A 16,539-nucleotide genomic window follows, 5' to 3' on the forward strand; every position below is an offset into this window, starting at 1 on the left:
CTGCAAACAGCCAGTTTTGTATTTTTAAGAGGTTTTCTGTCTCTGCAAATAGCAGAGGGGTGGGGGAAGGTTTTGCCCCATTTGCTGCTGGTCTCTGAGCACATCTGGGCTCTTCTTGCTGCTAAAGGAATGTAGGATTTGCCTTTTTCTGTTTTTTTTTCCCCAAAAATTGTCCACTTTGCCTGACAGCAGGCAGGGAGGATGTGCTGCCTTAGGCTGAACTCCTCACCTCACCCTCACAGGTCAGCACTGAAAACTCCTTTAATTAAAAGACAACCTGTAATTCTGCAATCAAGGCACAGGGGCTCAGTTTTCCAGGGAGTTTTCCCAGAGATTTCCCAGGGCAGGGCAGGGAGGGGAATGAAAACTCAGGAGCTCTCAGTGGGAGTGAGAGAGGAGTTTCTGTGCACAGCTGGATAAAATCCACATCTGGGCAGAATAGGCACCTGGAGGGCTGCATAATTTTATTATCGTGCTGAAAATCAGGCTGAAAATGTGGGATGTGCTTGTAGCAGGGAGGAATTATTTGAGGCAAGTCAGGCCAGGATCTGGATCTTCCTGTGCCCAGAATTGTCACCTTTGTATTTAAAAAAAACCAAACAACACACGCACACACACACCAAAAAAAAAAAAAAAAAAAAAAAAAGGATAAAGATGGGATGTGAGGATGTTTGAGGGGATGTTTCCTCACTGGGGCTGTGTTTCTCTCTGCTCCCCTGCAGTGCCTTGTGGGGGCAATGTCACTGCCCAGAATGGCACAGTTTACTCTCCTGGCTTCCCCAACCAGTACCCAAATTCCCAGGATTGTACCTGGCTCCTGACAGTGCCCGTGGGATATGGGATCCACCTGAACTTCACCCTGCTGCAGACAGAGCCCTACAACGACTTCATCACCGTCTGGTGGGTGCAGAGGCTCAGGGATCACTCCAGGGACTCATTTTGGGAATTACTTCTGGCTTTTAAATAGCAGCAGCTGGGAATGGGAGCCCTGGGATCCCCTTTGCAGGTGGGAGCTTCCTGGTGTTTTGAAGAATGGAAGAGAAATCAAAATTTTTCTGAGATTTTTTTTTAATATGGGTGAATAAAAATATTGTTTATGCATAATAATGAAGATTATTAACTTCAGGCAGCTGGGGGAGCTCTGATTAAAAAGTTTGTGACCAAATTTTGAGCTTTTAGCACTCAGTGTCTGACCTTCAGAATATCCCATGTCTGCTGGACAAACAGATTTCAAAATTCGTTTGGGAAACAGGTCCTAAATCCTCAGTTTCTGAGGTTAAAAGCAAAATTTATGCTTTTGATTCTCAGCTGGGAGCCAGAAGAGGTTTGAAATATAAATGTGGGAAGGGGAGGGCGGTGAAGGGAGGAATCCCTGGGCAGGCAGGGCAGGAGGAGATCGAGTTAAATCCTTGGAAAAATCCATTTTTTTTGTGTTCTGCCATCAGGGACGGCCCCCAGCCAACATCCCCCCAGCTGGGGGTGTTCACAGGGAGCTCAGCCAAGAGATCAGCACAGAGTTCCTCCAACCAGGCACTGCTGAGGTTCCACAGCGACGGCAACACCGGCGGCATCTTCGCCATCGCCTTCCAGGGTGGGAGCCTGGGGGGGGTCCTGGGAATGGAAAACACCTTTATCCCAAGATTTGCAAAACAGGGGGTTTTGGTGGGTTTTTTTGGGGTTTTTTTTGTTGGTTTTTTTGGGGTTTTTTGGGTTTTTTTCTGAGGTTTCACAGCGACGCCAACACCGGCGGCACCTTCGCCATCGCCTTCCAGGGTGGGAGCCTGGGATGGGAGCCTGGGGGTTCCTGGAAGTGGAAAATACCTTTATCCCAAGATTTGCAAAATAGGGTGTTTTTTGTGGTTTTTAATTTTTTTTTTTTTTTTTTTTTTTTTTGTTTTTTGGGTTTTTTGTTATTTTTTTTGCTGAGGTTCCACAGCGACGGCAACTCCGGCGGCATCTTCGCCATCGCCTTCCAGGGTGGGAGCCTGGGGGGTCCTGGGAATGGAAAACACCTTTATCCCAAGATTTGCAAAACAGGGGGTTTTGGTGGGTTTTTTGGGGGGTTTTTTTTGTGGGTTTTTTTGGGGTTTTTGGGTTTTTTTTTGGGGTTCCACAGCGACGGCAACACCGGCGGCACCTTCGCCATCGCCTTCCAGGGTGGGAGCCTGGGCTGGGGCTGGGGGATCCTGGGAATGGAAAACACCTTTATCCCAAGATTTGCAAAACAGGGGGTTTTGCTGGTTTTTTGGGGGTTTTTTTGTTGGGTTTTTTTTGGGTTTTTTGGGTTTTTTTTCTGAGGTTCCACAGCGACGGCAACACCGGCGGCATCTTCGCCATCGCCTTCCAGGGTGGGAGCCTGGGCTGGGGCTGGGGGATCCTGGAAGTGGAAAATACCTTTATCCCAAGATTTGCAAAATAGGGTGTTTTTTGTGGTTTTTTAATTTTTTTTTTTTGTTTGTTTGTTTTGTTTGTTTTTTTGGGTTTTTTTTTGTTATTTTTTTTGCTGAGGTTCCACAGCGACGGCAACTCCGGCGGCACCTTCGCCATCGCCTTCCAGGGTGGGAGCCTGGGGGGGGTCCTGGAAATGGAAAATACCTTTATCCCAAGATTTGCAAAACAGGGGGTTTTGGTGGGTTTTTTTGGGGTTTTTTGTTGGGTTTTTTTGGGTTTTTTGGGTTTTTTGCTGAGGTTCCACAACAATGGCAACACCGGCGGCATCTTCGCCATCGCCTTCCAGGGTGGGAGCCTGGGATGGGAGCCTGGGGGTTCCTGGAAGTGGAAAATACCTTTATCCCAAGATTTGCAAAAGAGGGTGTTTTTTGTGGTTTTTAATATTTTTGTTTGTTTGTTTGTTTTGTTTGTTTTTTGGGTTTTTTGTTATTTTTTTTGCTGAGGTTCCACAGCGACGGCAACTCCGGTGGCATCTTCACCATCGCCTTCCAGGGTGGGAGCCTGGGGGGATCCTGGAAGTGGAAAATACCTTTATCCCAAGATTTTAAAAACAGGGTTTTTTGTTTTGTTTTGTTTTGGGTTTTTTGGGGTGTTTTTTGGTTTGGTTTTTTTGTTTTGGGGGGTTTTTTTGGTTGTTTTTTTTTCTTTTTTTGGTTGGTTGGTTTGGTTTTTTTGGAGGGGGGAAGTTTTTCAAAGCAGATTTTTCCAGGAAGCTACTCAGCCCAAGTTTTCCACAAAGCTTTCCAAACCAGTTTTTTCCACAAAATTTTTGAAACCAGTTTTTTCCAGGAAGTTTTTCAAACCAGTTTCTTCCAGGAAATTTTTCAAACCAATTTCCTCCAGGAAGTTTCCCAGCCCAGGTTTTTTTAGTAAAGTTTGTCAGTTTTTCAAACCAGGTTGTTTTTTTTTCATGCACAAAGTATTTCAAAGCAGATTTTTCCAGGGAGTTTCCCAGCCCAAGTTTTCCACAAAGTTTTTCAAACCAGTTTTTTTTCCACAGTTTTTCAAATCATTTTTTTTTCCAGGACATTTTTCAAACCAGTTTTTTTTCAGGAAGTTTTTCAGCCCAAGTTTTCCATTAAGTTTTCCAGCCCAGTTTTTAACTATAAAATTTTTCCAAATTTTCCTTGTAGACAGGGAGGTTTTTTTTTTTTTTTTGTGGAGAGGGAGGAATTTCCTTATGGGGAGGATTTTCCTTGTGAAGAGGAAAAAATTTCCTGGTGGAGGGGGAAGAATTTCTTTGTGGAGAGGGAAGATTTTCTTTGTGGAGAGGGAAGGATTTTCCTTGTGGAGAGGGAAATATTTTCCTTGTGGAGAGGATTTTCCTTGTGAAGGAAAAAATTTCCTTGTGGAGAGAGAAGAATTTCTTTGTGGACAAGGAAGGATTTTCCTTTTTGAGAGAGAGGAATTTTTGGGTGGAAAGGGAAAAATTCCCTTGTGAAGAGGGAGGAATTTCCTTATGGAGAGGATTTTCCTTGTAAAGAGGAAAAAATTTTGTTTTGGAGAGGGAAGATTTTCTTTGTGGAGAGGGAAGGAATTTACTTGTGGAGAGGGAAGAATTTCATTGTGGAGAGGGAGGAATTCTTTGTGGACAGGGAAGGATTTTCCTTGTGGAGAGAGAGGAATTTTTTGATGGAAAGGGAAAAATTTCCTTGTGAAAAGGAAGGAATTTCCTTATGGAGAGGATTTTCCCTTTGAAGGAAAAAATTTCCTTTTGGAGAGGGAAGATTTTCTTTGTGGAGAGCGAGGAATTTCCTTGTGGAGAGGATTTTCCTTGAGAAGAGAGGAGAATTTCTTTGTGGACAGGGAAGGATTTTCCTTGTGGAGAGGGGGGAATTTCCTTGTGGAAGGGATTTCCCTGATGCCTCCAGCATGTTCTGCTCTCCCTTGCTCTCCAGCTTTCCAGCTGTTCCGCTGCCAACCTCCCACCGTCGTTCCCAACGCTGAGATCATCACAGAGAACCAGGAGTTCAACATTGGTAGAACCTCCCCTGGTCCTCCCCTTTTATTCCTGCATTCCCCCTTTTTATCCCTCTATTTCCCCTTTTATCCCTCTCTTTCCCCCTTTTATCCCTCTATTTCCCCTTTTATCCCTCTCTTTCCCCCTTTTATCCCTCTATTTCCCCCTTTTATCCCTCTATTTCCCCCTTTTATCCCTCTATTTCCCTCTTTTATCCCTCTATTTCCCCCTTTTATCCCTCTATTTCCCCCTTTTATCCCTCTATTTCTCTCTTTTATCCCTCTATTTCTCCCTTTTATTCCTGCATTCCCCCCTTTTATCCCTCTCTTTTCCCCTTTTATCCCTCTATTTCCCCCTTTTATTCCCTCTATTTCCCTCTTTTATCCCTCTATTTACCCCTTTTATTCCTGTATTTATCCCTTTTTTCTGCACCTCCACCATTTATTTCTGCATTTGCATCTTTTATTCCCATATTTACCTCTCTATCCCCCTTTTATCCCTTCATTTCCTCCTTTATCTCTCTATTTCCCCTTTTTATCACTCTATTTCCCTTTTATTTCTGCATTTACCCCTTTTATTCCCATATTTCCCCCTTTTATCCTTCTGTTTTCCATTTTATCCCTCTATTTCCCCTTTTATTTCTGCATTTGCCCCTTTTATTCCCATATTTACCCCTTTATTCTGCATTTTCCTGTTTTATCCCTGCATTTCTCCCTTTTGTCCCTCTATTTCCCCTTTTGTCCTTCTATTTCCCCTTTTATCCCTTTATTTCCCCTTTTATTCCCATATTTACCCCTTTATCCTGCATTTCCCCCTTTTATTCCATTTCCCCTTTGGCATTTACCCCTTTTATCCCTTTATTTCCCCTTTTATCCCTGCATTTCCTCCTTTTATCCCATATTTACCCCTTTTATTCCCATATTTCTCCCTTTATCCCTCCATTTACCCCTTTTATTCCCATATTTCCCCATTCTATCCCTCCATTCCCCCATTTTATCCCTCCATTTCCCTCTTTTACCCCACAATTTCCCCTTTTTTCCTCCCTTTCCCCTCCCATCCCTGTTTTCCATCCTTTCCCAGGTGACATCGTGAGGTACCGGTGCCTCCCTGGCTTCACCCTAATTGGGAATGAAATCCTCACCTGCAAACTGGGCACCCACCTGCAGTTTGAGGGACCCCCACCCACCTGTGAAGGTGAAACTTCCACAAATCCCAGATTTCCCAGCTCAGGGAAGGAGCTGGGGGAGGTTTTCCTGCATGTTTTTCATCCTTGGGGTTAATTTTCCCATCTCCAGGATTTTGGGAGGAGGGAGTGAGACCACCCTGATCATGCCCCATTAACAATTAACATGGAAATTAACAATTCCAGGGGATGAGCTGCAGTTCCAGCCTTTGTTCTAGCAGTTTCCAGGGATTCCTGGGGAGGTTTTTGTGCCTCAGGAAAGTTCTGGTTGTGCTGCTTGTTTTGGGAGAGGAGCAAACTGAGGCTGAGGCAGCAGGAGTGGTTTGTTCCCTTCTTTAAGTGTGACAATTGTTGGGATTTGTGGGATTTTGGGATGCCTCAAGCCCCAGAAAGGAGTGCAGGGATCATGCTCATCACAGACCTTGTGCTTCCATCTTCCCTCTGAAGAACAAGGAATATTCCTTCCCATTCCCAGTGCACTGCCCCATGAACCAGCTGATGACAGATTCCACGGGGGTGATCCTAAGCCAGAGCTTCCTGGGAAGTTACCCCCACTTCCAGACCTGCTCCTGGGTGGTGAAGGTGGAGCCAGGCTACAACATCTCCCTCACCATCGAGTACTTCCTCAGCGAGAAGCAGTTTGATGAGTTTGAAATCTTCGATGGTAAGGGATTCACCCCTCTGACCCATCCCAAATCTCCCTGGGATTCCATAATCCCGTGGAAATCCCACCTGGAACCTCCTGCTGGCCTTGCAGAGAGTTCCTCACTGATTCCTGGCATAAGGAAATAGCTGCAGTTGGATTTTTTTGGGTGGATCTGAAGGATTTTTCCAAGGGGCAGGAGTTGGGAAACTGCTGGGAGAGGGATTGCAGCAGGGATGAGTTGGGAAAGTGGGAATTCTCATCCCTGAAGGCCACAGGGAGCAGATTCTCCATGTCCAGGCGTTCTTGGGATCAGGGAGGGAATTCTCAGGGTGACACAGTGCTCCTGGGGTCACCATGGGGATCTGAACTCCTACCTGGACCAAACCCAGATTTTCCAGTGATCAGCTGGAGCTGTGAGCCTGGAACTCCGCTGGGAGCTGCCTTTCCTCAGGGAAAATCTCCCTGTGCCTGTTCCTGCTGCAGGGACACCGAGCCCCAGCGGTGGCTCCGTGGCTGCTGTGACTTTTCCCTTTTCCCTGTCCCCTCCTTGCTGCCAGGTCCCTCTGGGCAGAGCCCCTTGCTGCTGTCCCTCAGTGGGAATTACTCGGCGCCTCTGACCGTCACCAGCAGCAGCAACAGCGTCTTCCTGCGCTGGTCCTCCGACCACGCCTACAACAGGAAAGGATTCAAAATCCGCTACTCAGGTGAGTCCCAGCTGCCTCTGCCAGCAGCAGGAGCAGCTCCAGGGGCAGCAGAATCTGTGGAATTCCTGCAGAGATCCAGCTGGGAGGGCAGGAGGGCCAAGGCGAGGGAGGCGCAAAGACGGGCACGATCTGAGCTGGGGAGGTTGGGAAAGGCAGGGTCTGCCCAGGAGAAATTCCAGGAGCTTTGGCTCATTTCCCAACCACTCTGGAGCAGCCAGGACCAGGATTGTGGGGTCACCATCAGGAGAAGTTCCAGGGAGAAGCCTTGGAGCTTTGGCTCCTGTCTCAACCACTCTGGAGCAGCCAGGATCAGGATTGTGGGGTCACCATCAGAAGTTCCAGGGAGAAACCTTGGAGCTTTGGCTCATTTCCCAACCACTCTGGAGCAGCCAGGACCAGGATTGTGGGGTCAACATTGGGAGAAATTCCAGCAAGAAACCTTGGAGCTTTATATCATTTCCCAACCACTCTGGAGCAATCAGGACTGGGATTGTGGGATCACAACCAGGAGAAATTCCAGGAGCTTTGGCTCCTGTCTCAACCACTCTGGAGCAGCCAGGACCAGGATTGTGGGGTCACCATCGGGAGAAATTCCAGGGAGAAACCTTGGAGCTTTGGCTCATTTCCCAACTACTCTGGAGCAATCAGGACCAGGATTGTGGGATCACAATCAGGAGAAATTCCAGAGAGAAACCTTGGAGCTTTGGCTCATTTCCCAACCGCTCTTCAGAATCAGAAGCCTGATGTGGAGAGTCATTGGTACCAGGGGCTGGAAATTGGGAAAGGTTTCTGGTCAGTCACTGGAAAAGTTTGTCCAGACTTTGCTCAGCAAATTAATTGCGGAATATTTAATTACCAGAAGCAACTCCTTATTTCTGGAGCTGGTCGAGGCTCAGACCACAGCCCAGTGCTCCTTCCCTGCTTTCACTCTTTATCCATCACTAATTCTCAATTTTTGGGGAAACTCGGTGTAATTCAGAATGGGAAAGGAACAACCCCGATACTGCTCATCCTGTGACTATTTTGCTTTTCCCTGCCCTCCTTTCCAGCTCCCTACTGCAGCCTCCCCCAGCCCCCAGCCCACGGGATGATCCTGAGCCATTCGGGGCTGCGTCCCGGCAGCTCCGTGCGCTTCGGCTGCGACGCCGGCTACCGCCTGGTGGGACACAGCACCAGCACCTGCACCCAGCACCCCCAGGGACACTTCCACTGGAGGGAAGCCATCCCCCTGTGCCAAGGTGAGGCTTGGCAACGAGTTCCAGGAGTCCCAGGAAAAGCAGTGGGAAAGGTGGTGAAAAAAAAAAAACAAACCGATATTGGAATTGTGGTAATTCTGTGTTGAGAACAGGGTTGGAGCACTGGGTGATCCTGGACTCCATGGGTTTGGGAATAGATGGGAAAGAAGGAAGGGAGTAACTGCGAGTGGGAAGAGAGGGGGAGAAGTCCCCATCTGTGTGAAGATGCTGCTGAAGATGTTGGAATTCCAGTTAAGAATTTCTGTTCTGCATGTTGAGAACAAGCTCAGAGCACTGAGGGATGATCCTGGTCTCCATGGGTTTGGAAAAAGTTGGCATAGAGGGAAGGGAGTAACTGGGAGTGGGAAAAGAGGGAAGGGCTCAGGATGGGGGAGGAAAAAACTCATCTGCATGAAGATGCTGGTGTTGGAATTCCAGTTAAGAATTCCATGTTGAGAATAAGCTCACAGCACTGAGGGGTGATCCACATGTCCATGGCTTTGGGAATAGATGGCAAAGAGGGAGGGGAGTAACTGGGAGTGGGAAAAAAGGAAAAAAGTCCCCATCTGTGTGAAGATGCTGCTGTTGGAATTCCAGTTAAGAATTCCATGTTGAGAACAGATTCAGAGCACTGATCCTGGTCTCCATGGCTTTGGAAAAAGTTGGCATAGAGAGAAGGGAGTAACTGGGAGTGGGAAAAGAGGGAAGGTCTCAGGATGGGGGAGGAAAAAAAATCCCAGTTTGTGTGAAGGCTCTTGGTGTAGAAGTGTTTGGTCACTCGGTGAAGACACAGCCAAGGAGAAGCTTGGAAGAATCCTGAAGGTTTGGAAGAGCCTGGAAAAGCTGTCAGGAACATGAGAGCTGCTTCCTGACTGGAATTCCCTTCCCAGTTCTTCTGGAAGTTCCCTCTTTGCTCTATGTGTGTCAAGGGGAAAGAAAGTTTTGGGGATTCAGGTGGTTCCCGTTGGCTTCATCCAAAATTTAGGTGTGGAGTTGTTCCTTCCACATTTCCTGTTCATTATCCAGGATATCTGTGCCATGTCCTGCCCAGCACAGAGTGAATTCCAGGCATGGGAAGGAGGGGGGACAGGGTTCTGATGCTCCCTCTCTACTCCCACCTTTCCCTCCACCTGCCAATCATCCCAGCTCCTTTGTAGAGCTAAAATTCCCATCTTTATTCTGAAAGAACCTTCTGGTCGCTTTGAACACTTCTCTCTGTTCCAAGGGGACTGAGGCTGGGGATTAAAATTGCATTGACTTCCCTGGAAACCAGCCAGGGAGTAGAGCTGGCTCAGGCACCATCTCAGTCAGGAAAAGTGGGATTGTTCCATATGGAGCTGCCAGGGAGCCTTGTCAGGCTCCTGGAGCACTTTGGCTCTTTGGGAATTGCACCTCTGAAGGAGAAAGTCGTGCTGTGAGTGCTCTGGAGTTGGTTTAAAATGAGTGGGAAGAGATCAACTGAGGCCCTGCTGCTCCATCCCGTTCCAAAGGGAAGCTGGACACAAGGTCAGGGTGGGATTTAGCTCCCAGAAAACAGGGATAGAGCAAAGCCAAGAGCTGGGAATGAGCAGATGAACAGCACAGCCAGGGCTGTCATGGCAACTGTAGGGATTCCTGAGGGATTCCTCTGGTTTACTCCACCTTTTTTAAGGAAAATTGTGTCATCAGGAATGGGTTTGGATCCTGCTAATCCCTGACTGCCCTGGAGAGGTGGAATCCCACCTGAGCCTTGTGCTCAGCTTCCAAGGGCTATGGTGGTGAGAAGGGAATGGAAAATCCATTCAAACCTGGAGGTGGGAGAGGCTGGAATGGCTGGGGTGACACCACAGCCACGGTCCAAAGCAGGGACAAGTCCCTGACCAGCAGGTCCTGGGCCACCAGGGAGGGGCTTGGAGTCACTCCCAGGCCTGGGAATGTTGGGAAGGTCCTGTGGTGGTGCTCAGCACCCCAGGGGGAAGGAGAAGCCTGAGGAAAAGGAGATTTTCCATTGAAATGAGAGGCACCAAACCCACCCTGCACTGCTCTGGTTCTGCTGGAGGTGTGATGTGACCATGGACACATTCCATGGTCCAGAGCAGGAATTTGGGGGGAAACCATGGCATTCCAGGTGGTTCCCTTCATTTCCCTTTTGGAGGAGTGGGAATGTCTCCACTGACCACACAGGTGAGGATTTTGCTGCTGGGTGTCCCTCTGGAAGAACCTGACTCCCACAGCTGGGAGAACTCACTGCTCACGTCACATCCTGGGGTGAAAAAAGTCACTTTTCCCCTCAGTTTCCTCATATTCCTATCAGGAATCCACACGCTGGCCCATGGCTCTCCAGTGCCTCGGGCTTGGATTCAGGATTTAATTCCTGGCAGAGCAGCTCCACCCTCAGGCCTGGGCTGGCTCCTCTCCTGCTCCCTTCAGCCACATCAAATCCAACATTTTTCTGTCCCCTCAAAGCCAGCTGGCATCTTTTGCTTTGGGCTGTGTCATTCCCATCCTTCCAGGGGGCAGAGATTTGAGAATTCTCTGGAGCTGCAGGAATTATTCTATTCATCAGCTGTGTCAGGAAGGGGAGACTGGGGTGCCCATAAACACAAATTCTCAAATAACATTTCTCAAATCTCCTTTTTCCCAGCTCAGAATTCTCTCCCACTCCTCATGCCCTTGGAATAATCTTCCCAACATGATCCATGCTCACTGACATTCCTGGGAATGGGAACAATCCTGCCTTGGCACAGGGGGCACAGCACTCCTTGATCTGCTGTGCCTTTATCTCTGCTGCCTGTTTTGAAGCAGCTTTGTCTTTTCAGTCCCACCTGCAGATTTGCTTTCCCAGTCTCTGCTTTCTTCTTTTTCCCTGTTTTTTTTTCTGAGCCAAACACTGATTTGATTTTCTCTGGAATTACTTCCCTCATCCCACATTCCAGTGGGTTGCAATGCCCACAGGCTGAGCCTCAGAAATGGGTTCGTTGCCACCCAAAAAATCAAATATCTCTACTTCTGTAAAGAAAAATGTAATACTGGTTTTAAACTAGGAAAAAATTCCTCCCTGTGAGGGTGGGGAGGGCTGGAATGGGTTTTCCACAGAAGCTGTGACTCCTCTGGATCCCTGGAAGTGTCCAAGGCCAGGTTGGGCAGGGCTTGGAGCACCCTGGGATAAGGGAAGGTCCCCATGGCAGGGGTGGGATGGGATTTAAACTCATTTCCATCCCAAACCATTCCATGGAATGAAGGCAAGAGGCAGCTCAGCCCTGCTGGCCTGGAGCTCCTGCCCTTCCTGTGCCTGACTTTCCTTGGGATAAATCAAAGGAGTGATTTTTGGGAAGCATTAAGGGAGTGAAAAGCAGACAGGAGCAGGCCTTGGTGGGGATGGGAAGGAGAAAATCAGTGAAATTTTTCAACCACAAAGCATCATTTCTTGGAGAGGGAAACTCTCCACTGTCCGTGTGCAGGAAATGGAAATGATGCAGGAAAAAAGGAATAGCAGGGAAGAGGTTGGATTTTCCAGGTGCCCTCTTTTCCCTGGGAGGGCCATTGGTATTCAGCCTGGCAGCCTGTCTAGACACAGGCCTTGCAGAGGGATTGGCCAGCCCTGAGTCGTGCAGTGACACTGAGCAGTGACACTGCTGTCACCATCAGGGACAGGCCTGATCCTGCTGCTGCAGCTGCTGACGCTGCTCAGAATGCCAGCCCTGGGATTCCAGATCCTGTTCCCTGCCTGGGATCCTGCTCAGGATCCTGCTCCGTGCCTGGGATCCTGCCTGAGATCCTGTTCCCTGCCTGGGATCCTGCTCAGGGTCCTGCTCCATGCCTGGGATCCTGCTCTGTTCCTGGGATCCTTTTTGGGATCCTGCTCTGTGCCTGGGATCCTGCTCTGTTCCTGGGATCCTTTTTGGGATCCTGCTCTGTTCCTGGTATCCTGCTCTGTGCCTGGGATCCTTTTGGGATCCTGCTCTGTTCCTGGGATCCTTTTTGGGATCCTGCTCTGTTCCTGGGATCCTTCCTGGGATTCTGCTCCATGCCTGTGATCCTGCTCTGTTCCTGGGATCCTGCTCCCTACTGTGGCAGGAGTGGGATAAAAGCCAGGCAAAGACCCAGGGCTCTGCTGCTGCTGCTGCTGCTGCTGCCTACACAAAGTTTGGGCTCTCCAGCCCTCACTCAGCTCCATGTCACCAAAAAGTGACTTTTCCTGCTTTTCCAGCCCTGTTTTTGTGCACAGGGAGCACCAGGAAGGCGAATGTGCTGGAGTAGCTCAGGAGCTGAGCTGGGGCTGTTCTGGGAGGGAGTAGGTTTGTCTGGAAGCACGGGCAGATATTGGGATCAGGGGCTAGGGCTGTGTCTCCTGGCAGGTTCTGCTCCTCTCCCAACCCCACAAAACCTTCAGGAACTTCCCAGTGGAGATTCCCAGGTCCTGGCTGCTCTTCCCTTGGAAATCCCACCCTGTCCAGACAGGAGGGATGTGGATCTCCCTCTTCCCCAGAGCCAGGCTTGGAGAGGGATGGGGACCATAGGGTGAGTTTGGAGCCAAATCTGGATTTCCTTTTCCTCCTCCTCCTCATGCTGCTGGAGAAGCCGATTGGGGAACCTTTCCCAGCTCTGGCTCTCCCAGGGCTGGGAAAAAGGGTAACAGCAAAAATGGCCATGATTCTTTCTTTGTGGATTCTTTGTGTATTTTTGGCTGTCACCTGCCTGTCCCAGAGCCAAGGATCCCAGGGGAATGGTGCAGAGCCTCCCCTCTGGAGCACTGCCATCTCCAGCATCCACCTGACACTGCTCCTGCTTTTCCATTTTTCCCCTGAATCCCCCCCCTCTACCTCCTCAGCCTCGAGGCTAAATTTAGCCTCCCTTCTGCCACAACATAATTACACAATTTTCTGCCTGATGTAATGCAAAAATGCTCCTGGAGAGGGTCTGGGGTCGGTGCTGCTGTGGGGTGTAAACACAAAGTGTTCCCACTATCAGATCCTTTATCTCCGTGTGGAAACTTGGGAGTGCTCTGCTGATGCAGCTTGTGCCACAGATATTATGGGAAGTGTGAGCCAGAGCCTCTTCCAGGGGAAATTGGGATTCAGGATTGCAAAAGCTGGTACTGTATGAAGGGTGGGCACTCCCCACTGGGGTTTGTCAGTGGGGAAGTTCAGGATCTGGTGTTGTATTGCACTGAGTAGTTTTGTGTGTTGCACTGGATGGTTTGTTCTGTATTCCACCCAAGTTTGTGGTGTTGGTTCAGTTCTCCCCTGGCCCTTCCCCTTCAGCTGTATCTCACTGGTTGTGGTTCTGTTCCTCCCCTCATCTCTCCCCGAGTTTAAAACCTCCTGCCATCTTCAATTCTCCCTGTTTTTCTCTCTCTCCCCCCTGGGCACTGTTCCACAATAAACTGTGGGACCATAGTTCCAGGAGAAAGAGCTTCCTCATCTTTTACCTTTGTCTTTGTATATCCTCATCTCCAGCAGTCTGGAGCTGGCCAAAGGAGACCAGGGAGAGAAAACAAACCAACAACTGGCTCCCAACGTGGGGCACCAGTGATAACACAGGGTGAAAATGGTTCTAAAACTTGGGAATTGTGTACAAGAGATTCAGGGGGTGGAGAGAAAGGTTGGGTTTGGGAAAGGGAATGTTGAGCTTTGCCTGCACCTGTGTAATCAGCATATGATAAATAATACAATTGTTAAATATAATGATTGCTTGGTAATTGAATAGAATTATTGTTTAATCGTAATAAGAATCATGAGAAATTATGTAATTGTAACAAGAGTCATGAGAAAGGATGTTTAGGGGATCCTAATGAAAATCACAAGAATTCATGCTTGGATAAGATCAATGTATACAACAGAACAATATGGGTTTAATAATTAATAAATAATTTTATAATGAAAAGGGGATAAAAACATGTCCATGTGGAATCCATGAGGGTGTCAAATTCGGGTTTGTACCCCTGATTCCCACAAAAGCAGCTGCAGGTAATCACCCTGTGATTGTGTTTCTGCACTAACACCAGTTGTTGGTTTCTTCTCTCTCCCGTGGTTCAGAGCTTCCCAAAGGGGGTGGGAAGAGAGAACAAACTGACACTGGCGCCCAACGTGGGGCACCATTTGTTGTTTTCTTCTCTCTCCTGTGGTCCAGAGCTAGTCCAAGGGGATTGTGAAGAGAGAAAAAACTGACAGCTGCCGCCCAATGTGGGGCACCTCTTGTTGGTTTCTTCTCTCTTCTGTGGTCTGGAGCTGGCCAGTGGACTTGGAAAAAGAAAAAAACAGCAATCCAGGATTTCAGTTTGAGCTAAAACCAGCAGCTCCGTGATTTTTTTAATTATTATTTTTTTCCCCAGCACTCTCCTGTGGAGTTCCCAGAGCCCCGAGGAACGGGGTTGTTTTTGGGAAGGAGTACACAGTGGGCACCAAGGCTGTGTACCAGTGCAACCAGGGCTTCCAGCTACAGCCAGGCGCCGATCCCAGTGCCGAGTGCCTGCAGGAGGGAGTCTGGAGCAACGGGAACCAGCCCCCTCTGTGTGTGGGTGAGTGGGATTTGGGCTGTCCAAAAGCAGTCATGCCTTCTGGGCCTACCTAAACAACCCAAAAATTAAGGGAATAAAAAGCAGGTTTTTGTAATTATTGAAGGGTCTTGAGCGACATTTAGGGCAGACAAAGCTCCTCAGGGTCTACACCCAAAAATAAACAATGGGTTTTCGTATTTTGCAATAGGAACCAACCCCCTCTGTGTGTGGGTGGGTGGGATTTGGGCTGTCCAAAAGTAGTCATGCCTTCTGGGCCTACCTAAACAACCCAAAAATTAAGAGAATAAAAAGCAGGTTTTTATATTTAAAGCTCACTTTTGTTTCCATTTCTCAGGGCCTAAGACAGTGATTCTTGATTCCCAGCCTAGAGAGGAATTGTGTCTGCCTAAAATGGGAAAACAGCAGCTAGGGTAAAGGAACTCCAAGGGATGGGGCACTGAGGCAGCTAAATCTCCTGTGGGATGTACCTTTAGAAATATTAATTAATAAACCTTATCAAACTGTAGAGAAAGGATGATGAGGTATGCCCATTGGAGCTGGATATTTTTGGGGTTGAAACCTCACTTAACCAACTCTCTGTGTCATTTTTTCTTTGCCATTTTTTCTGTGTCATTTTTTCTGTGTCATTTTTTTCTGTGTCATTCCCCTCAGCTGTGACGTGTCCCCATGTGAGCAGCATCGTGGTGGAGCACGGCTGGTGGTGCCTCACCTGCAAAGTGCAGGTCCACTACAACGCCCAACTGATGCTCATCTGGCTACTGCTGCTGCCCAGGGACACCTGAGAGCTTCCAAATAAAGCTCCGCTCTTTATTTTATGATGTTAACACCATTTCAAGAGGTTTTTCCTCTTTGGATTTCAGGCAGCATCGCCGCTTTTAATATTGCCCGGGAACTTTTCCTTTCAATTCTCAGCAACAGCCCCACCAGGGGATACTCCCCTCATTAAAAACCCAGCACACCTGGATTTTTTTGGAGCTGAAACCTCACTTAACCAACTCTCTGTGTCATTCTTCTCTGTGCCATTCCCCTCAGCTGTGACGTGTCCCGACGTGAGCAGCATCGCGGTGGAGCACGGCCGCTGGCGCCTCACCTACGAGGTGCAGTACCACTACAACGCCCAGCTGATGCTCATCTGTGACCCTGGCTACTACTACACGGGCCAGAGGGTCATCAGCTGCCAGGCCAACGGCACCTGGAGCATCGGGGAGCCCGTGCCCACCTGTAAAAGTAAGAGCAGGGGCACCCCAGGGTGGCACCGAGGGCTGGTTTTGTGTTTGGGGTCAGCAAATCCCAGACCTGCGTTTTTGGGGTGGTGCTCATGATTGGCTGTGGGTAACCAAGGAGATGATGTCCTTTGGGGACAGGAAGGGATGGTTTGGTGCAGATTTTGGGAGAAATCCATCCCTGTGAGGGCAGGGAGGGGTTGGGATGGATTTCCCAGGGAACCTGTGGCTGCTCCATCCCTGGAAGTGTCTCAGACCAGGTTGGAGCAAATTTGGATAATGGAAGGTGTCCCTGCTGTTGTGTGGGACTTAATTACTCCTGGCAGCAGCTGAGGTGGAGCATGGTTTGGTCTTTTGGGCATTTGTGAGATGGTTTGGTGCAGATTTTGGGGAGAAATCCTTCCCTGTGAGGGCAGGGAGGGGCTGGGATGGATTTCCCAGGGAACCCATGGCTGCTCCATCCCTGGAAGTGTCCCAGGCCAAACTGGGATAATGGAAGGTGTCCCTGCTGTTGTGTAGGACTTAATTACTCCTGGCAGCAGCTGAGGTGGAGACAGCAGAGTTGCTGGAAGAGAATTGGGATGCAAGGAGACGTCTGGATGTGATTCCTGGTTTAATCCCAGCACTTCTCTGGGATC

General features: G+C 48.8%; 1 protein-coding gene across 1 annotated transcript in view; it reads left to right on the forward strand.

Annotated features, from left to right (window-relative positions):
* The window catches only part of CSMD2 (CUB and Sushi multiple domains 2), a gene marked incomplete at its 3' end in the record, with an annotated part of 261,650 nt that overhangs the window by 218,261 nt on the left and 26,850 nt on the right, over positions 1–16,539 (forward strand). The window contains exons 44-52 of the mRNA XM_079325862.1: positions 723–900; positions 1,446–1,591; positions 4,350–4,430; positions 5,492–5,605; positions 6,070–6,258; positions 6,798–6,944; positions 7,994–8,182; positions 14,493–14,678; positions 15,711–15,905. Of these exons, the coding sequence (XP_079181988.1) occupies positions 723–900; positions 1,446–1,591; positions 4,350–4,430; positions 5,492–5,605; positions 6,070–6,258; positions 6,798–6,944; positions 7,994–8,182; positions 14,493–14,678; positions 15,711–15,905 (1,425 nt within the window). The remainder of the gene's footprint in view (positions 1–722; positions 901–1,445; positions 1,592–4,349; positions 4,431–5,491; positions 5,606–6,069; positions 6,259–6,797; positions 6,945–7,993; positions 8,183–14,492; positions 14,679–15,710; positions 15,906–16,539) is intronic.

The sequence above is a fragment of the Erithacus rubecula genome (assembly GCF_903797595.1).
Source record: "Erithacus rubecula genome assembly, chromosome: 23".
Taxonomy (NCBI): Eukaryota; Metazoa; Chordata; class Aves; order Passeriformes; family Muscicapidae; genus Erithacus; species Erithacus rubecula.